At 39.1% G+C, this 22,039-nt stretch overlaps 1 protein-coding gene across 25 annotated transcripts in view; it reads left to right on the top strand.

Annotated features, from left to right (window-relative positions):
- Positions 1-22,039, top strand: part of CLASP2 (cytoplasmic linker associated protein 2) — a 146,738-nt gene that overhangs the window by 5,841 nt on the left and 118,858 nt on the right. For 22 of the 25 annotated variants that reach the window (XM_056338800.1, XM_056338797.1, XM_056338806.1 and 19 more), the window contains exons 2-5: positions 6,131-6,209; positions 17,889-17,992; positions 21,503-21,594; positions 21,926-22,001. In XM_056338800.1, the coding sequence (XP_056194775.1) occupies positions 6,131-6,209; positions 17,889-17,992; positions 21,503-21,594; positions 21,926-22,001 (351 nt within the window). Of the gene's footprint in view, positions 1-6,130; positions 6,210-17,888; positions 17,993-19,659; positions 19,692-20,671; positions 20,740-21,046; positions 21,086-21,502; positions 21,595-21,925; positions 22,002-22,039 lie in introns of those variants that run through there. The other 3 variants (XM_056338826.1, XM_056338825.1, XM_056338818.1) reach the window with 3 other exon arrangements.

Genomic DNA, 22,039 nt, shown 5'->3' with positions numbered 1-22,039 from the left:
TTTAGTTTTCAAGCTCAAGGATTTGATTCTTCTTTGAGTGATAATTACTATTTTTTCATGTATTAATTGAATGTCGGCCAACTAATCAAGCAGATCTCCAGAAGGCAAGGGATGCTTGTAACAAATTTTCAGTTTAATTGAATGCAGATTTATCCAGCTTTTAATTAGGTACGTGGAATATACAGTCACAAAGTCTCAGGCATCTCCTTCAGAGGTGGAATTGATAGTTCTCAGTTGTTCTGCAGCTTCAGTTTGTGTAATCCAGCCTAACTGTAGTTAGTCCCTGTTGAAGGAGCTTCAGCTCAGCTGCTTCTGTGGCCAGGCATTCTCACTGTTGTTCTTGAAGCAGTTAACTTTTGTTGATATTGAATGCATCTTGCAGTGTTTCAACAAGTTGATTTGACTGATGCAATAGGAGGTTGAAGTGCATCGGGTCAAACATGCCTGCAAGTCAAGAGGGAGAACAGGGCTATCCTTTTAGCCTGCGATTTGATTGATTAGGGTGTGAACAGAGAACCTTTCCAGGCTCTGTGCAGCGTGCAAGAGGAGAGGTGCATCCTTCAGAGTAGAATTTACGTATTTGTGAGCCATACCTGCATTTTTATTGACATTGCTGATTTAAGCAGTTTCTTTCCCTGGCTGCTGAGTTGTATGGTGTGTTGTGCCTTCATTGCACTGATGCGAGTGCTTGTGAGGCTGCCCAGTGAACAGGCTTGGGGACGAGATGTGGCTGAGAAGATGCTTTCTCTTGTTCAATTGTTGGTCTGGTTGCCTAAAGCGGGTTACTATGCAGCTGCATGAGTACTTGTCTCCTCATAGTATAGGAGCTGGTGCAGAGGTAGGAGTAAGTAGCAGAGAATGGGAAATACTCGACATTTAATACAATTTAAATAAGAGAAAGTGGGAAAGGAGGTAAGAGACTTGGGCACAAAAGGTATGATACTCTTTTGAATGAACTAGGTCCTGAAATGAAGTGTTTCTTTGTTTTGCACCATTAGCAAGCTTAGAAAGACTTTAAAGTGCAATTTTCTTTAGGGGAAAAAAAGCCTTTTTAAAAGAAACTATTCTGAAGAGAACTATCATGCATCTAATTGTCTTTACATTGAGCCGTGCTTTTAAAGAGTCTCCGTCTTCAAACTTTTTCCACTGCAGCACATCAATTTTAAGCCATGCAATCCCAAAAAGAAAATGGCTTAAAATGTCAGGTGCCTCTGTGTCATATGCTCCTGTTTTACGCTTACTATCCTTGGAACATGTCTATGAAAAATTTATGACAGTAGTCAAGGGAGGCGTGTTTAATGTATGTATGAAGCAAACTGTAGGTATTGTTGTAACATATCAAGCTGGAGGTAATACCTGACACGTTTTAGAACACTGGTCGCTATTGTCCACAGAACACAGAACAATTTGGAGATTGCGCTTTCAGTCTGAACTCAAATTGGTTTGAAGATCATGAGAGATTTTGAAATAACAAAAGCTTGTAAACATTTCCTGATAACCATTTTGAGTGTTAGACTATGTGGTGTTCAAAATTGGGTAAATGTTTCTTAGTTAAGGGGTGTGTGTGTATCTAATGTTACACTTCCCAACTCAAGGAAAAGCCAGTAAAATATATTTTTTTTAATAAGCTTTAAAATTTTTATGATGGCATCATATTAGCTTGTTTTGGCTGCTAGACAAGAGAGGTCAAAGTAACAAGGACCTCCCAGACATGCCTGTTGAGAAGGACCTCTGAAGAAACCAGGCCTTTTCAGTGCTGAATTGCATTCATCAGTCTCTGGATAAGTATGGGTGAGTCATCCAGTAATCTTCTGATAGTGTGGTTACTTGCACTGTGATGCTGAAATGATTTGTAGTTGGCTATCCAAAAGGATTATGACAGGAAGATTATCGTAAGAAGTTTGGTAGTCTATACCCCTTTTGGGACAGTTGAGGGTTGCAGCTGATGTGGCGTTTTAATAATATGAAAGATTTGATACTCTCAGGAGAATCTTAGCTTGTAGTCCAAATTATAGTGGCAAAACATTCCTTTGGAGTCACTGAACTTGCATTTTTAGATAGAGGAGGCTCTGCATTTGCTAAACAACTTGCAACTCAAATTGCTGGGTTTGAAGACTTCTAAGTTAGATTGCCCGCACCCCTCTCTCCCTCCTTGCAATGTGAAGTGGTATGTTATACGCTAAAAAACCTAAACAAAACACTTCTACACATCTTTGGAAGTGTGTCATTTGTAACCTTGAAGATGAAAGAAGCAAGACAATGGAAATAATGCTTTCTTGTGAGCTAAAACGTCTCAAGTGTAGATGATGTGTTGTGGCTTCAGCAGCTGGGGCTGTACTTTTGGCTGCTGTCAGCAGGGGCAGCTGCCCAACTGATGCTGAGTGGGAGGATTGCAGCGATGCGTTTTCTTGTACAAGGGAGGAGTCTGAAGATGGCCTGGCTGGGACTGAAGAACCACCCGGGTTGAAGAAACAGCCCAGGAAATTGGAAGCTTCCTTCTGCCTGTGGATCCCAGGGACAGTTTTCGGTATCTGGGCAAGCTTTTGGGTCAAGGGAGGGAATGGAGTATGGGTAGATATCAGCAAAGTTAGCAATATGGAAAGAATTAGAACGGGAAGCACTAAAAACAGGAAAAAAGTGATTGAGCATCCTGTGAAACAGGAGAGAAGTGTATTCAGGGAGATGAGTAAAGAGAAGTAGGAATAAGAAACTTGAAGTGAAGCAGAAGAGACTGCACATATGTACATGGTTTTGTTTCATGTTTAGCTACTTGCAAGGTGCTTGAGCTTATTTGAGAACTGAGAAAGTACACCTTTGGCCTTGGCTGTGACAGTACTTAGGGAAGAACATAACAGGATTTTTTTCTTATGTCTTGTTCCAGCATTGCAGTGCTGGAACAATGCTTATTCTTGCAGGGTGTAGTTTTGGCATGCTGTTTCGTGTTTGTCAGTTGATTGTTAGTGATACCACAGCTGTCCCATGGTGACAGGAAGTCCAGTGCCTTTAACTTCATTCTTTTGGAGTTTCAGATAGTGACCTCCATAATTCCCCGCATTAGATTCTTACGACTAGTTCACAGATTGTGATCTACAAAATCTGTTTTTCCATATACAGTTCAGAGACCCTGTGGCCAAATCCAGGGCTGTTTGTATTAAGGTCATTTGGGAACTTGTGTAACTAGAGGTGGTTTCCTGACAGTGTCCTGCCCCTACATGTTCCCCCCACGGATGGGAAATTACAGAATCAAGTGAGAGTAATAGTAAGCATGCATGGTTAACCAGGTATGGTTTGAAGAACAGTGTTTTTTTTTTTCTTAGCAAAGGCTTGAATGCCTGAAAGTTGCCGACAGAAAAGCAGTGGCAGCACTGAAAGGAGTATGTAGAAGGAGAGCTGGAAAAGGAACAAGCTGCAGAGCAAGGAATAGCCTCAATTACTAATCACTGGCTCAATTCAAAATTGTGTTTTGGTTGGAACATCTTGATTTCACTTAAGAGTTTCGTCCTTTCCAGAACAGATGAAATATTTCTCATTTGGGTTGGCAGTTTTGTTGTGATCTGAGAAGTCAAGGGCAGTCCTGAACATTGGCTTGTTGAAGAGTATCTCAACAATTAACCATCTCCAGTTCAAATAAGCTAAAATTTCTTTTCTACTGTGAACCTCAAAAGCAGTGTTTAAATGCATCAAACAATAGTGAGCTGATGAATCAATCCCAGCATACAAAGGCTCTTTCTAGGCAGCAGGCAAATGACTTGTTGCAGAGTAAGAAACAGATCCAATGATTTTAATCCCAGAAGAAATACATCCCTCATTGAAGCTGATGGGGAAAGAGCCATGATGCTGGTGAGAGATTTTTCTGTTGATAGGGGAGAGCCTGTGTGGGTACATAGTCCTGCACAGTGTCTGAGAGCTTGGAGCCTTTTTCTTGCATGTCAGTTCTGCCTCAACTTGTGATTTTCTTTTTTTCTTTTATGCTCATGTAACCTCATATCAGTTTATCGGTTGCTAAGGTCTCCTTCCAAAGGGCTGCTTGAATACTGCATGGATGATACCTGCTGGGGCATGCTGAAACTCAGAACACTGTGTATCAAAACAGTGAGATGTTAAGACTGATTTACAGAACCAGTAAGGGGTAGTTTATCTGGCATACTCTGTAGGGGTACGCTTAAGAATTTTTAAATGTGGAATGAAAGCAAATTTTTAGCTAGACCGATTTCCCATTACTTCCAGCCTGAGCTCACATCATACTTTCCCACTCTGCAGATGTTGCGACATTTCACACTGTTACCTTTCCAAAGTTGGAGACCATGGAGGACTTTATATGAGCTAAAGAGTGACTGTCACATTGTGGGTAGAGGATTGCTCCTTTAAGACCATAGTAACCTGTTCCCTTACCTCTTATCTGTAAAGGTCCTTGGTTAGTAGCTGTTAAAGAGATGAGAATCTCATAGTAGTGTTTGTTACTTCTGTGTTTCTTAAAGCCGGGGTTAGCCTCATGCCTTACTCTGACTTAGAAAGGTAACTTTTAAAAGCTTTATTTCACCCTGTGTGATCTGAACTATGTGTTTTCATACATCACAAGACAAAACTACTTGTCAGGATATTTAAATTTATAGTATTTATTGAAGTGGCTTTTGTACATTAATTAGTGAAGTAGAACCCCTACTGCATTCGTTAAGCAAATCTTTGGTAGACAGTTAAGAAGAGCCATCACCACATTGACAACTGCTTGAATGGCTGATAAAGATAAACGTGACTTGCATCACGAGATGATTAAACTTTACCCATTCACAGGGAGGGATACAAAAATATGGAATATGCAGGCATTATTGCAGCAGGTGCTCTCGATTCAAATAAAATACTCTTACACAATTGAGTGGCTGAGAGAACTGCAGTTCTTTAGCGTGGAAAAAAGGAGGCTCAGGAGAGACCTGATAGCTCTCTACAGCTACCTGAAAGGAGGCTGTAGCAAGGTGGGCGTCCATGTCTCTCACAAGTAACAAGTGATAGGACAAGAGGAAACACCCTCAGGTTGCGCCAGGGGAGGTTTAGACTGGATATTAGGAAAAATTTCTTCCCTGAAAGGGTTGTTGACTGTTGGAACAGGCTGCCCAGGGAGGTGGTTGAGTCACCATACCTTGGAGGCATTTGAAATACATGTAGATGCGGGGTTCGGGAGGTGGCTTAGTGGTGGGCTTGGCACAGCTGCGTTGGACTCTGTGATCTCAAAGGTATTTTCCAACCTAAACAATTCTATGATTCTATGAAACACAAGTGATCAGATTCTTTGTTGGCAATAACAGTAATGGTAGAATGAATAGCCATTTTTGTTGTAGTTAAAGCGCCTGACCCTTAGATGTATGGAGGTTTAAATATTCCATATAGCTACTATTTTTACCAAGGTGAGACTTCAAAAACAAAAACCACCTCACCCCCCTCAAACCACATTTGTTTTTTTTTCCCCAGTCTGTATTCCTGTTTATATTTGGAGCTGAGTTAGTTTTGCATTTTAAGTTGTTTACTTCTTCTGAATCTGGTAATGCTCCCCCACTTTTTTTTATTGTTGTTGTTAAGGCATTCTATTCTGTTTCTTTCAACAGCTTAGTAACATGATAGGAGGAAAGGCCTAAAGCTTTACTGGTACCTGTTCAAAAGGAATTTTGATTTTCAGTTAGTACTGAGTTAGACCTCTGGAGTAATCTTTTAAAGAACATGAGGGACAGAGCTAGCTGCAGTCCTAATATATGATCCAGGAGGGGCGGGGTGGGGTAGAGCATCTTCCAACTCCTTAGTCCTCATCATTATTAATTTTAATTTTGGTAATTTTGTAGTTGATAATACTAAAACAATGGCTTTCTAATATTTTCTTTCTGTTTTAGGACAAGTACTGAAACGTCCAGGTTGTTCTGGTATATGTTAATATACTTGATCCATTCCAAACACATTCTGATAACTTTGTCTTAATGAAAGCTTTCAAGGAATTACCAGCTTTCTAATTGGAACTTTAATTTATGTTTATGTTAAGATACAGTCTTCCAGTATGCTTGCATTTATATGTCTGATTTCTTTAAAATATGTTCTAAAGAATTCTTTAGTAATCTGTTTTGTATGTCTCATCTTTTTGTTTCAACAGGTAGCATTACTGGGACTAGATGTTTTAGGTGCCTTTGTCAACAGACTATCAGGACGCTTTAAATCCTATATAGGAACTGGTAAGTGAAATGTAACTTTTTCTTAAGACCAAAAAATAAAAAACACTTCAACAGCCCACCAGCTGAAGTGGAACCAGTTTTCTGAGCTAATAATAAGGTATTGGTAGGTGTTTTACTGCTGGTGTTAAAATTCAAATAATTTTATACTAACTTGTAAATATTAATGTTTTTAATGCAACCACTGATTTTTAGGTGGTGGTTGGGATTTTATAAAGGTTCCAGAAATATCTTTTCAGCAATTAGTTGTATGCTGTGTAGTTTCTTACCACTCCTGTATTATGTACTTGCTTACCACTCCCCACAACAGTTGTCTAAAAATTACATTGGACCAACATTGGACCATAAGTGTTATCTTTAACTTGTGTTAAAGATTGAAGGTTTTATTTGCAGATAACTTTAGAGCCTTATGTCTGCTGAAGCCTGTGGTCTCAGAGACCTATGTGGTCTACCTCCGGTTAGATAACTGGACTGTGGCTTTTAGTATCCTGAGCTTTTTATGGGATGAAAAAATAACTATCTTGTGTGAAATGTTTCTTTGAGTGGAGTTAAGATTAATGGGATCTACACATGTGGGTATCAAGCAGTTGTTCTGGGTGGTATGAGCAAACTACGACTCACTTTGCTGCTGCCCTTGAAAGGATAGTAATACTAGGGCATTAACATTGATTGGGTTACATCACTGGTCATTTTTAACAGAAGTTTCTAGCTTAATGTTGTTTTCCAAAATTTATGTGAAATAACTTATATGCTGTTCCCCCATCCACAGCTATTTCACATTGTCAAAATGTTAAGCTTCCTTGTCTTTGTGCATCTACTTCTTAGAGTTAAGAAATCAGAATTTGAAAGATTAGGAATACGAGGTACAGTTTGAGACATTACAAACTAAATTTGTTAGAAGTATATTTCAGGATGCTGTAGAACTACTGCAATAGAGCGCTACAGAACTTAAAATCTGTTGCAAAGGGGGTTTTTTGGCTGGTTAGTTTTGTGTTGGAACAGTGTAAGGAAACCGGAGGCATGTTGTGTTATGCAGAATACTGAATTCTGAAGTCTCCATTTGTAGCTACAAACAGTGCTAGACTTCAGAGTTTTATTCTGTTTTGATGTATATTTTAGTGGTGTGTAGAACTTAAAATCACAGCAACTTTATTGAAGGTCAGAAAGCTTTTTTCATTTCTTCTGTCCTTTTTTCTTTAAAGTGTGAACTGTTTGAGAATAGTTTGAAAACACTTCCTTTTCCTGGTCCCAGTAGTTGAGAAGTTTGAGATTAAGAGCAAATTAAAGATTTAAATTCCAGGACTCCGTAGCATTTATATCTTAAAAAAAAAAAAAAAAAAAAAAAAGAAGAAAAGAATGAGGACTGGCATTGGATGGCCATCAAACCTGTGGAACGTCAATGGATGTCTGAAGCTCTGTATTCCAGAAGTACGTTTTAGAAAAGCTGAGTAGTAGTGCTTTCAGGTGAAGTTGGTCCTCTGAGCATCTGCAGAATCAAGACCTGTGGAGTACATTATGCTGAATATGCAAGTCACTGTTGTGTGTGATCAGCTTTTTTATATGATTAACAGACACTGAAATGTTAGTCTCAGTGAAGGCAGAAAACAATCTTTATTTTAGATGACTTTTCAGAAGAGTGATTTATAGTATGCATTCTCTTCAGTTGGTAACTGTCCCTTCAAGTCTCATAACAAGACATGGATAATTTTCAGTTCTGTCAGTGAAGCAATACAAAAACTTCATTGTAAATGTCTGGGAGTGTGGACAGTCCAGGTTTTATGAGAGTAATTAAAAGGACACTGGTGAGCAAGAAAACTGCTTCCCTCAACAAAATGTAAAGAACCAGCAATTTCCCAAATTATGTTTAACTCCACAGATTTGGCTTCTAATGTAATCTGAGAATGACTCCAGTAAGTCAGACCAAAGGCTGTCTGACAGTGATCTGTGCAGTGGTAACTCCTTCAGCATGACTCCCTAGTTGTCAGCAGTCTTGCAGTTTAGGGCCAGCTAAGGAAGATGGTTATCTTCAGTGTCTACCCCATCACCTTGTTTTCCTACAGCTTTACCTGGTTAGTTTTTGAACTCGCATAGACCTTTGGTTTGTTTCTACAGTGTTCTGTAGTAATGCTTAATTATGCAAAGCTTTTGTTTTGGACTGGCTGCCAGATGACTCGATGCTTGCTAGGTCTTCTGTCAGAGAGGAGAGCCATAATTTCTTATTTTCTTGACTGCGATTCTTCATTTTACAGACCTCTTCTGTGTTCCCCAGGGCTTAGTATTGGAGCCAGTTCTGTTTAATGTCTCTGTCGATGATGCGGGTGAGGGCATCAAGTGCACCCTCAGGAAGTTTGCATGTAACATTGAGTTGCAGGGGACTGTTGATCTGCCAGAGGGCAGGAGGCTGTGCAGAGGGATCTGGACAGGCCAGACCGGTAGGCCCAGGCCAGTTGTACGAGGTTCAACAAGGCTCAGTGCTGGGTCCTGCACTTGGGGCACACCAGCCTCAGGCAGCGCTACAGGCTGGGGGCAGAGCGGTTGGGAAGCTGCCTGGTGGGAAAGGATCTGGGGGTGCTGGTTGACGGCCAGCTGAACATGAGCCAGCAGTGTGCCCAGGTGGCCAAGAAGGCCAACAGCATCCTGGCTTGTGCCTGAAATAGTGTGGCCAGCAGGATGAGGGCAGTGATTGTCCCTCTGTACTCAGCACTGGTGAGGCCACACCTGGAATCCTGCATTCAGTTTTGTGCCCATCACTACAAGAGGGACGTTGAGGTGCTGGAGCGTGTCCAGAGATGGGCAATGAAGCTGGTGAAGGGTCTGGAGTGCAAGTCTTGTTGAGGAGCAGCTGAGGGAGTTGGGGTTGTTTAGCCTGGAGAAATGAAGGCTCAGGGGGGACCTTGTTGCTCTTTACAACTACCTGGAAGGAGCCTGTAGGCAGAGAAGGGTCAGTCTCTTCTCCCAGATAACAAGCAATGGGACAAGAGGAAATGGCCTCAGGTTGCGCTAGGGGAGGTTTAGATTGGATATTAGGAAACATTAGTGCACCAGAAGGGCTGTCAAGCATTGGAGCAGGCTGCCCAGGGAGGTGGTGGAATCACCATGCCTGGAGGTATTTGAAATACATGTAGATGTGGTGTTTAGGGATGCGGTTTAGCGGTGGGTTTGGCAGTGCTGGGTTAACGATCTTGAAAGTCTTTTCCAAGCTAAACAATTCTATGACTCTATGAAAATGCAGTTAACTTCTCATTTATTGGAGTAAGTTATTGTAGGCACTTCCATTCTCACTGGAGATCAGGATTCCATCATGAGTACAGTGAAGGAAGATGTATATATGAAATATCTAATCTGGTTTCTGCCTTTTTTAAAATAAAAGGAATCGTATTTTCTAGGTGAAGTTTCACTCTTACAGCTCTACTTTGTCAAAAAATACCTTGAACCTTGAATGTATTTTTGTCTAAATAAAGAATATTATATTTTTGTGACCCTGAGATGTTTTTATTCATGATTCAGAACTCAATAAATGATGGAAGTATAATAACATATTACCCAAGTATAACATGGCAAAACATTCCATACACCCCCTCCCCTTAAATTTCCTTTTCAGTTATGATGGGGATAGACTTCTTTAAGTACAGCAAAAAATTATGTGACTGAATATTCACCCCCAAAAGCATTACAGGCTTTTTGTTAAGAACTAAAAACCATTATTATTTCCATCTTTACAGCCTAGGTATATGCCATAAATTAGATTTGGGCAAAATCAATACTATAGTTGTAGGACAGATGCTTTTCAATATTCCGAAGAGCGTGTTAGTGATCTTTATATAGAAGTATAATGCCTGATAAGAGACGTAATTCAGTTCCCTAGGCAACAATCTAATGTTGCAGTGACTTTCTTCCAAGGTGTTATCCTTTTATGATTAACCACATTACACGCTCTCTGCAGCTGGCATCAGTGTTCTGGGCACTTGGACTCACAAATTTGGGATTTTTTTTTAGTACTTCCAGTGAAGATGCTTGAAAACACTTTGCAAGCAATAAATATCTGGGTATGTGTTAGTTCATAAGACTATGTAGCTATATTCTAGAAAAAATAAAGCAGATGGAGTGCTTGAGTGTTACATATTTCAGTATTTAAAACTATTGCTTGTTCTGTGATTAAAAGAGATTACATAAGAGGTACATAATTACCCTGTCAGAATCTTTTCCCAGGTGATGTTATTAATTATTAAAATACTATATATCAGGAATAAAACAGAATATCAGAATTATGGGCAGATGTGACTGCCCATGATAGTTTCTGGGAAAAGTATCTACTCGTACTTTGAATTTTGTTTTCCAAGAGGAGTGAATGTTACTTTGCCCTCTTGTTATTTTCAAAGGAGTGGGAAAACAAAAAGTATACTGAAGGTATATGGAATCTGTTTTAGTTTTAATGTGGCGTTATATCATGACACTTTTTCTGCATATATTGAACTGCCCATTAGTGTAGGGTATAATCGTATTGTTGTCCACTTTCACATACAACCTCACAAAATGTTGCAAAATACATTTTAGTTATCTGCAAATTAAAGGAAAGATACTGGTCACTTTAAAAAGACCAAACAGATCCACATGTTAAATTCAGATATGTACATATATGTGTAAGTCTGAATATAGATTCACATTTTACACGCAACCTTCCATATGTAAGTGTGTGGGTGTATGTATAATAGCAGTTTCAAATTCTTCCTACTGTAAAAAGAAACTAGTAGGCAAAAATAATTTTGGAAGATAGTTGTAGTGCTATGTACGAAGATGCGAAAACAATTTGAAGTGTTTAAATTCTTTCCCAGGTGGCTTCTAGAAGTGATAGAAGAACCTTTAAATTAGATTCTTCAGAATAATTTAAATGCTTTTTCAAATTTATTGTTATAATTAAGCATGCAAGTATGTTGCCTGATGTATTTTACATCATTTGTAAGGACTTGGTGTGTGCGTTCATTTTTTGAGTGAATTTGCATTAAAAACATATGGTACAAAAATTTGGAAATACTTGAGTAAGACTGCATTTAGGTAGGTGACACCCAAATTCTTAATTTTTGCTTTTTTTCCAGCTTAATGATTAAAATATTTGGATGGAAAAGGTTTAAACATGCAGTTTAATCAAGATGTGACTCTTTAGTAAGTGGCTTTAATGATGTATGAAGACATGCTTTCCTCAACCCCATAAAAACCAAGAACTCTTTCAGAATGAGCTACTGTGGGTATATGGCATGTAGAAAAATACTGCATTTTCAGGTTTTAGGAACTGACTGATTTTTATTCTTATTTTTCATTTTTACTAATTTCATCTAAACGTTGAGACTAATGGCACGATATGCTGTGGCGTCTGCAGATGACAAATGCTTGCAGAACACAGAAATGTAAAACCTGGAATAATTTAGGTTGAAGGAACCTTCAAGATCATCTGGCCCATGTGTTTGCTTAAAGTACGGCCAATCTCAAATGCTAGATAAAACTTTGAAATTAAATAATTGAAGAAATTGAATTGCTCAGAAAAATAGAAAAGCTTGCTTTACGTTATGGGAGAGAGTCTTGTCTCAAAGATACTTCGTTGTATCTAAACGCAGGTTGTGTTTTGTCTGATACTGTCTTTTTCCTTTTATTGTTTATTGACCTCATGAAAAGTTGTGTTGGATATCTGTTGTAGGATTTTCTTAAACAGTAAAATTCTGGCTATTTAAGACTTTCTAAAAAGGGCTTTTAGAGGACACTCCATTATTTGTATTTTTTTTCTCTAGAAGTTTTTAACGGCTTTTATGTTTTCAAATTTAACAAAAAGATTAACTTCCCACATCTCAGAGCATCCTTAAACTTTCTTTGGTTCCCTGTGTAGTTTATGATCATAGCTGATTTAAGCTGTGACTTTTTTTTATCTTGGTGACAGGTTCTTTAAAGCTTTCATGTAAAAAAAACAAACAAACCATGTTTGTGCAGCCTTTTAAAGCTTTTTATGTCCTGGTTGGCTAGTGCTGGAACTTATTAGTAGTGGGAATGAATTTTATCTGGAGTGATCCGTGCCTGAGTGATAGGCTGTGATTTAGAATACCATCTGTATGCTGTCTGTGGGCACTTCACTGTATGACACATAGAAATGCAGTGCCATTAAATAAAAGTAGAGAAATCCTAGCCTTCCTTGGTTTCTGTTTGGGTCTAATTCATACTAGTTGTGTAAAAACTACACACTAGCCAGAGCTAAAAAAAAATCAGATGATGACATGAACATTTATTCTCTACCTTGCTAGTTTTCTTGCTGATCTAATACACCTCTTTGAACTTGAAGGTTCTCTTAAATCCATGAATCTGTCAGGGTCTCAGGAACGTATCGTAAAGTGTTTGTGTTTTCCCTTCCACTACTAGTGATGAAGAGCAGATCTCACTAATCCTGTCAGAGCTTTTCTTAGTTGGCTCCTCGAGAGACCCAAATAAGCACATTAATGTCTGAATTGGCTTTTGATGAAACTTATTGTGGAGTGGGCTTTATATCGAGGAGGGGAGCAGTGAGGCCTTCTCTGAGACCCTGCTAATGATTCTTTGCTTAGAAGTAGTCCTTGGCCATGTGGGTCTGTCAGACCAGCCCTATTGCTGGCCCCGTAGGAGCCTCTGTGGGGTTCCTTGCTCTCCTGTGCCTTTTATCCAGAAGAGCAGAGACTGCCCTAATTGCAGAGGCAGCTGTTTCCCGCCCTGCTTTCTAATGGCAGCTGTTTAATGCTGCTGCCTGAGCTGGCAAGGTTTCTGAGAAAACTAGGAAGATATCGCTGCCTAGGTTTAATCTGTTTCCATCCTCAAAGCCTTTTCTTTTAATGTCTTAAGAAGTTGAGTTCTTCAGTAATAAAATTTTTGCCAACACTGATGTTGTTTCCGTGGTAAAGGTTCTTATTTGCTTAATGCTTTTTCAGTATTTTGCAGTAGACTTTGCAGTAGAGCAGACATGGACTATCTGAAGTTGGTTTTGAGAAATGGGTAGGTGTGAGAGGGTGTACATAACATAGGCACTTAGAAAAAAGAAAGTGTAAGTGGTCAAGAGAGAAAGAATAGAGAGGGAGCTGTGTGTGATAATACAAACTGGAAAGCTCCATACTTGTGTTGTAAGAGAAGGAACTCTTGTTAAAGTTTAACAAAAAGAAATTGTTCGTGCTACCTGTGGCATTCTTTGCTGCGGGGCGTCGTGCAGTTAAGCTGCTCAGGATTTTTAAAAATACATTGGGTGCTATTCGAGGCGCTGACTTCTGTGATTTGCTTGTTTATCATCTGTCCTGGTAGAGGAAATAAATGTTTACTCCTTCAGGGCCGTACTCTTGGGCCTTAACTCTTACATCTGCTGTTCAGCTAGTGGTGATAAAATCATCATGTGAATTTGTGTAAATGAAAATTTATTTAGGTTTATTGAGCCAAGAGAAGGAAGGTAAAGAATGGAAAAGAAACTGATGGGATAATAAACTCTGTTAGGGATTTAATAGCTCAGATGTAAACAGCCAGCCAGTTTGAGGTAAATCTGGTAGAACTAATGTGTGCTATAGAATATTTTTACTAACATTTCTGAGTTTTCTTTAGTAATCAAAACCTGTAAAATTATGGCATAACAATGTAGAAAACTTAGCAGGAAAAACTTAGGATTGGCTAATAGTGAAAGGAAACTGACAATATCCTAAAATTGGCATAAAGGCAAACTGAACGGCGTATAGTGCAACTTGGCTCTGCAAAGAATACCTAGGAACTGCAAAGGGAATCAGTGTCTCCTAAATTTAGTGCAATGTTTCTCTGCATATCAGCAGAACTAAATAAAAGGAAGTAATCTGTCATAGGTTATTAGGTTTTCCAGAATCCCATAGAAATAATTAAAGGAACTAGGCGATAGAAGATGTAAGATGGATAAGGTTAATATAAAACAGTAGGAATGTATGAATCTGTACAGAATGTGACAAATTATATACTTCACTGGTTAGGTTGTTAGGAGGCTACCAGTGAATACTGACTTTGTGCATGGTCCTACTTCTCCTTACTCACCTTTCTTTTACCTCCAACATCCATTTGAGATCTAGTTTGCAGACTGATGCCAGAAACAACCAAAAGCATATATTTGCACTGCAGCATAAAAAAGGTTGCTAATTTGATAATGCTGATGAGAAAGCATATAAAACTTCAAAGGAAAAGTATCAGCCAGAATGATTGTTCGGTTGTATTTGGAATGAAGTTGGAGAAATAAAAAAGCATTGTCCTTAGTGATGTATTTTCTGGTCATCCATTCTTTGGGATATATTAGTGCTGTAATCTTCTAAAGCATAAACCTGATTTTGGTAAAGGGTGCCTTTGTATTGCAAGTATGACTTCTGCTGTTCCTGGTAGGGATAGAAACCTTCCTAAAGCTGGCCAAGGTAAAAATTTTTTGTAGAATCTTAGTGCGCAAACACCCAGTAGACGATTCCTAAGGTGCAAAAACCTGCACAGGCAGTTCCTGTTGGCTCAGTTCCAACATACCTCTTCGCTCATGCTTTTGATTGACGTGTGTATCATCTCGGATGCCTGAATTCTGTCCTGAGTTCACTTTGTACACAGACAAATATTGATACAAGGGGTGGTATGGGCTGTGAGGGGGAACCAGGATGTGGTGTAGTGAGCAGGCAAAGCTGCTGCTTTCTAGTGGCAGCACTAGCTTATCTTGATGCAGAAAGCCTGTATTGTACTGTCATTTTTGATGCTAAGTTGTAATTGCTTGCTTTGAGCTTAGATGAGGTTTCTTATGATAACTCCAAGTTTTTTGTGCTCTGATGTTGGTGGGGAAGACTAGAGAGGAGTAAGGAGACGCCAGGAGGCTTGGAGAAGGTTGATCAGCAAAACAGGATGCTGGGATGGCCCTGAGTGTCCCAAATGTCAGAATTGTTATCTGGAAAGATGTTTCCCACTCATTCATATAAAGGACAGCTAATGCAGTTAAACTGTTTTTCACTATAGCTCTCCCTAGATGTATCTTTAATATTTGGGGGAAAAGTGACAAAGGCATTAGGTATTCAGATTTAAATATGTTTGGTGAAGATCCCCTCTGGTTGGGCATTCTGAAACTTCATCAACAGGCAATCAACTTCAAATAATTTCTTGTTGGACCTTATTTTGTCAGAAAAGTTGACCTACCAAACTGAAAACCAGCTGGTGGCTGCCAGCATTCAACAGCCTAATTTCATTTGCCTTATGCAAACAAAATGTGTCATGCCACCTTATGGGGTCTTAAAGAAACTTGAGATTTAGGGGAAAAACAAGTCAAGGCTGCAGACATCTGGGTCCTTTAACAGCTCCCACAGCAGGTTCTCTCTCTGTCAGAGCTCCACAAGTGACAAAGGCTGGCGGCGTGTTCAGTAGTTGTGTGTGCTGAAGTCTGCAGGTTGCGTCATAGCATAGTTTAACTCGGTGACCTCATCTTTGTTCAGCAGCCTCTAGTAGCTGTTCTCTGTGCTTGCCTTGGTGATATGAGTCGAGCCCTGTTATCTGCAGCTCTGTCAACTGACTCAGTGTGCTAATTAGTCACAAAGGAGCCGTGTTCCTGCAGGACTGGCACTCGCTGTGTTTCCCTCCACTGGAACCAGCTTCTCAGTGGCTGTGTTGTTTCCCTCTCTGCAAAGCCGGAGTTGCCTTCAGCTGCCCAACAGTCAGGTTAATGTAGCAGACCTCACCCGTAACATATGGTATGGGTAAAAGGTCAGTTTAGAAGTGCTGAAAACAGTAATGAAAAGTACTGTTGGCAAGAAAAACGTAATCAGTGAGTGTATGAGTGATGGGATGTTTACGAGAGGTCAGCTGTGTACTCCCAAAAATCACTTCTTGAATTCTGGATGTTTCCTCTGCGTTCATAAAATGGAAGGAAAGCCAAACCAAACAAAAACATCCCTCAAAAAACCAAATGAAAACAAAAAAACTAACACCCACACCAAAGCAACAACAAAAACCCCAACCCAAAACAAAAAAACACAAATCCTTCTCTTGAAACCGTAAAATGAAAGTAGCTGTAATAATTTATTCAGCAGGGAATGGGAAAAGAAGATGGATGAAAAATGCAAAAATTTGATAGCTAAAGATGCCAGTGGCATATCCAGAGCTGGTAGAACTAAATGTATAATTAGAACAATTAGAAAGTGTTCAGATGCAGCAGGAGGGGAGGTTGAAACTTCAGCTGTGTATTTGTCCAGCAATAATGATGGTACAGAAATGGCTGCTGGATTTAATGTAGGAACAGAGGACTGAGGAGATCTCCTGAGTTACTGGTTCTGTTCCCTTACTTCTGCTGGCAGCTCAATTGTTTAGTTATTGCTGTAAAATGATTAAGTACTGTTAAAATTCTTTCAGATCTCCCTTTCAAAAAACAGGTGATACAGTTACTTGTTCTGTTAGAATAGGAAAATTAATTTTATAGCAGCCAGCAGCTGAGAGAGGTCAGGCAGCAAGTGGAAAATACTCTCAGGTGTTCTGACATGTAACACCAAGTGCAGACAAATGTGATTTTAGCTGTTACTGTATCTTTTTTGTTGTTGTTGGAATATGAGCAAGTCTCAAAGAGACTCAAGGTAAATACTATGTCAGCTTTAGATGTTTGGAATAAGTGGTATGGCAATTGCAGGCTTAGCCCCAGCTTAACTGAAGTGCAGGAACAGAAGGGTGGGCTGGGTGGGTGTGGTGGACTGTGTTGAGTAAGTTCCACCTAGGTTACCTGACTGATACTTGCAGCTGTTAGAAAACCATGGATCAGATCAGAAACAAAAGCAAACGCAGAAGGTTGAGCTGTTGGCGGGTATATGTTACTGGTAGCATGTGAGACTGCTTTTTCTAGCTGGTGTTTCATGTGCTTACAGTAACTTTAAAAGCACTGACCCTTGCGAGATGACATCTGTGCGGATCCCGTGTCAGTTGTACTTCCTGAAAGAAGGCGGCACACTTGGTGTGCATCACCCCTCATTTTGAAGGGCTTGTACCAAAAGCTCTGGGGGGGAAGAACCTCACCGAGCACATGTGTAGGCCCAGATGGAGGACTGGGAACCAGTATGGCAAGGTGCCTTGCATAATGCTGATCTAGGCATTCATTCAGATAATTTTCCTAAATAGCATAACATTAATTTGTGTATCTGATGTAGTTATAAACTTCTCTCTGGGTAAGTGAGAAGAATTAGCAAATCCCTTCATTTTGAGTGGGTTCTGATTTTTAGTATGTGAAATCATCAGATATCATGCAATAGTAACTGTTATGATACTGCAGTATCAGTACTTACTGAAGTAAGGCCAAGTTTATAGAAAATACACTGTGTGACTAGGAGGATTTTAAAAAAATATTTGTAATTAAACAGCAAAATCCCGCTGATGTTTAAACTCACCAGGCCTAGTGTTATTTTACAGAAAACACAGACATTCAGAAGCTACTAGAGTACTTTTTGAAGATAAAATTGAAGTAATTCATACAGTTTTTAAGGCAAGAAGCTTGCTTTCTTTTTAGCCTGTTGGAAGGTACTATTTTCTTCAATTTCAATCCAGTGCATTTGTTGTTAGTCTCATAACGTACTCAGAAATGTATCTTAAATCTGTTTCAGGAAATATCCTTAAGTATTAGAAAAACTTCATTGGGTGTTTAATCTTTTTTCTTTTTCTTCTTCCCCTCTCTTGTAGTTCTCCTGCCTTTGATAGATCGTATGGGAGATGCCAAAGACCAAGTTCGAGAGCAAGCACAGAATCTTATATTGAAATTGATGGATGAAGCAGCACCGCCCATGGTATGATTACTTAATATAGATATAGATGGAGGCCTCCAGTGAGCTTGTGACTTATGTACAATCTTGACTTTGAATATGTTACAAAGTAATGGTGACTGTTAATGGTGTAAATGTTAAGGATATTCTTAATGGATTGATGCTCATGCATTGTTCAGCTAGAGATAAAAATCTGGCACAGTACAATCTGCAGTTTTTGCATATCATAGGTAAATTCTGAGTAGATGTTTTCATGTCATGTGGCAGGACTTTGTTAATTAAATCATGTTAGAAGCATCCTCCTGGGCTTGAGTTTGCATAATGAGAATAACTAAATTTATTTAACTCTGAATTTATTTTAAAACTAGCTTTGTACTTCAACATGTAGGAGTAGTCCTGCAGTTGAGATGGTACTTTCTAACTTAAATCTGACTTTCTAGATGTATGACAAACATGCTGTGTGAACCTTGGACAAACTTAGGTGGGGACAAGTTGCCCTCTGACTTGTCTTAGGTTGAAGTTTAAGTTAAGCAAATCTTTTTAGAGTTCTGTTATGTGGCTTCCAAGTGCTAAATCTTAAATCTCTGCTCTGTGAGTCTGAAAAATGTAGGATTGTTTAACAGGATTATATTGTTTGATCAATGATGTTATTTGAAACTCAAAGGAACCTGGTTGTCAGTATGAACTTATTATTTGAGTTTTTAATTTCTGAAGAAAATCTGTTTCAGGGTATTAAGTGCAGAAGTTAATAGTGAACGTCCTATTTTTTGTGAACAAAAAAGAGGTTCTTTTGCATGCTAATTCCTGGCTTTCTTTATTCATAGATACGGGTTTGAATGTTTGTATGCAGGGAATAAGATTTTGCAGACTCGATCTGCAGTGAGAAAATTGTTTTGTGTTGCTTTGTATGCCTGAGCGGGAAAGCAGGTAGCATGTTAGGCCACTACAGAAACACACTAATCTCCTTTCCGACATGAGGCATTCTGTCACATTATTTGGTCACAGATCTGACTGGGATTTAGGCATCTAAATCTAGTAGTGTCGTTCACAAAGGTGTGCCTTTACCTTTTCCCGACATTAAGTTTTGATTGTGTGCATTGATAAAGAGGCTTTGCAGCTTTTTTTCATGCCTAAGTGCAAGTAGTTAGTGAGTGACTTGTTCCTGTGCCCAGGATGCTCCCAAGTGCCTGGCATGCTGACCTCATGGTACACCTGCCTTTATGGTAACATTTGGATGAATGTGCAGCAAAGCATCTTGGAGACACTTTGATTTCAACAATTGCTGATAAAGAATATGGCGACTGTTGCTTCGTGCTAGATGCTCATCATGAAAGAGTTGTAGATTACTGGTCCATCTTTCAGTTTCTGAGGAGCTGTACACTGAGGTGATGGAAAGAAGCTTCCATCCCATTTGAAGCTTACTCAGTGTCAGAAAGAATACAAGGTCCATGGGGTTCAAGGAATCGTGTCTTTAAGTAAGAGAAGGTATGGCTTTTCTGGTAACTCCCCTAGGGCAGGAGAAACCTGGCTTCAGTTGTCTGCTCTCAGGATCGCTTATGTGTCACTAAAAATTTGGATGAAAAGCATCAATCATCCTCACAACAGGGACCAAAACAGAGAAGTCTTTCCTGTGCCTCCAACACTGAAATACAGAGGTTTAGGCTCCCTTTGCTGCAGAGAAACATGAAGAGTTGGGTGGAATAATTTTTCTGGGATAACTCCTGTAAGTTCCTTTCCAATCAGTTCATCTTGTCTGTTCTAGTATGTTGTTGAATAATAGTTTGTCTTGTTGCCAGGTCCCTTTTCTTTTTTCAGCCGTGTTTGGCTTTTTGTTTGGTTGGTGTGGTTTTGTTTTTTTTTTTTTGTAAAGGATTAGATGTAGGTGGTTATGGGTTGGAAAGCTTAAAAATAAGAATATAGGTGGTATAAATGCATGAATGGGACATAAGGAGGTTGACACCAACTGTTGCTAGCAAGTCATGAGAGTTGAAATTTCTAAGCAGCCATTTGAATTTCTTTGTTTAGAAGAATTCAATTCTTTAGAGTAGGGTTAATTTAGTGAAAGACTAAATTTTCTTTTCTGTCTACTTTGTTTCAGTGCTTGAGAGTTCCCTCTCTATCTGTATTTTTGTATACTTCACAGTGAGATTTTCCTTTTCCTGTATTTGTCTGGAATAGTAGGTTAATTGGAAGGATGTTTTCTTCTGTAAAATCCTGGGTTTTGGTGTTAAGCTGTGCAGTTTGGGCAAGCAATATCCTGCTTGTCTAAGGTTTGCTTTCTATAAATGTGATGAGGTATAAACCAACCAAACAAGTAACCACAGATGGGTGATCATGATCAAGCAGGTCTCTAACTGGAAAATGTTGTGCCTGTTATCAAGTGTGCTATCGCATTAATACAGAGGATGCAGTATTCCAGCTCTTACACTGTCTGGTTTTGTTGATCAATAACTGTGAGGTGGTGTGTTGTGGGTTTGTTGATTTTTCTTTTTTTGAAAGCCAAATATTATATGCACATTTTTGCAATCCTGATTTTAGGAGATTTGTACGGAATCATGATAGGTTGCAATTGCAGCAGTCGGGGGTAGGCATGAGGGTGGTGTCTGGGCTGCAAAATGTGCTGTTGCCAGTGTGCAGCCATCGCTAGGCAACGCTCCCCGCGGATGCTGGATGCTGGCGGGCTGCGGCTGTAATGGCAGCGCTGCAGCTGGGCGAGTTGCAGTTTGAGTCTGTGCATCTGCTCTGAAACACCACTGAGAATCCCTGCTCTCGTAAGCTTCGTGTTTACGCTTCTTGCACTCTTAAGGTACAGCTAGAGAACAGGAAGGAGATGGAAAGGTAAAAAAAATAAACGGAGGAGGGAAAGGCTGAAGGCAGGCAATGAAAAACGAGTGCGCAAGAAGGTAAATGAGGGTTTAGTGTTTAGCGAGCCCAGAGTGTTGTAGTACAGGAAGTGGCACCCGCACAAAAGGAGAAACGAAAACAGAACAAAAATGGAAGCAAAGGATTTAAAATGAATGGGCAAGAAATAACTAAAAAATGAAGAAGAAATTAATTTAAAGCAAAAGTAGGGGAGAAGCGGGCAACAGGAGTATGGATAAGGATGAGCTAAAATGGGTGAGAGGAAATTTTCTCTGGGAAACAACATGAAGGATAAAGAATATAGCAACTTCAGTTTGAGTCAGTAGTTTGTAATGTTAATGTTTGTTTTATGTGTGTTAACTCTAAGAATTCTGCATGTGTTTAAGAGATGTTTTTCAAACAATAAAAATACTCAACTAGATTTCTGATGGATGCTTTTTAGAAATTGTTTTTTGTGTAAGAATAATCTGTGTTTTGTTCCATACTGTTTTTTTTTAGTAGTTAATTTCATCTGAAAAGTGCTTTTACTTTTCCAGTGGACCTGTTTCCTGGTTTGTGTTTGTTTTTTTTTTTTTTGTTTTTCAACTGTTATGAATGTAATTATGAAGTATAAGTAGAATTACATTGTGTTGTGCTGCTGCTAATCAAAGACAATTATTTCTGTTTTCATAGTACATTTGGGAACGCCTTGTCATTGGTTTTAAACACAAGAATTACCGATCCCGAGAAGGAGTGTGTTTGTGTCTTATTGCTACCTTAAACATGTAAGCTTTTTGTTTCTATGGAGACATAAAGGTTCTATCCTTCTGAGTGCAATTTTTCTCTGAAATTAATACTTTAGGAAGTCTGATTCAATTAAATTAATAAATGGGGGAAAATCAAGCAATTTGTGAGCTTTCTGAAAGAAAACCTAAAGGTACAGTATTTTTGTCTTATTTAAAAGTAGACAAAGGACTAGTAAGAGAGAGAGGGAGCTTGATTGATGTCAGTTTGTATTTTATCTATGCTAAGCTAGAAGTTCACTTCTGCATAAAGCATTTTCTGTTTTTCTGTTAAAAAAAAAAAAAATAAACATTTAACTTTTTTTTCTTTTAGTTATGGTGCACAGCCGTTAATCCTCAGCAAGTTGGTACCGCATCTGTGTACAGTGTTCGGTGACTCAAATAGTCAGGTAAGGCTTTCATTACTTGCTAGTACTTCAACTATACT

The sequence above is a fragment of the Falco biarmicus genome, chromosome 4, assembly GCF_023638135.1.
Source record: "Falco biarmicus isolate bFalBia1 chromosome 4, bFalBia1.pri, whole genome shotgun sequence".
Taxonomy (NCBI): Eukaryota; Metazoa; Chordata; class Aves; order Falconiformes; family Falconidae; genus Falco; species Falco biarmicus.
The sequence above is the reverse complement of the archived record's forward strand: the minus strand, read 5'-3'. Positions and strand labels throughout refer to the sequence as shown.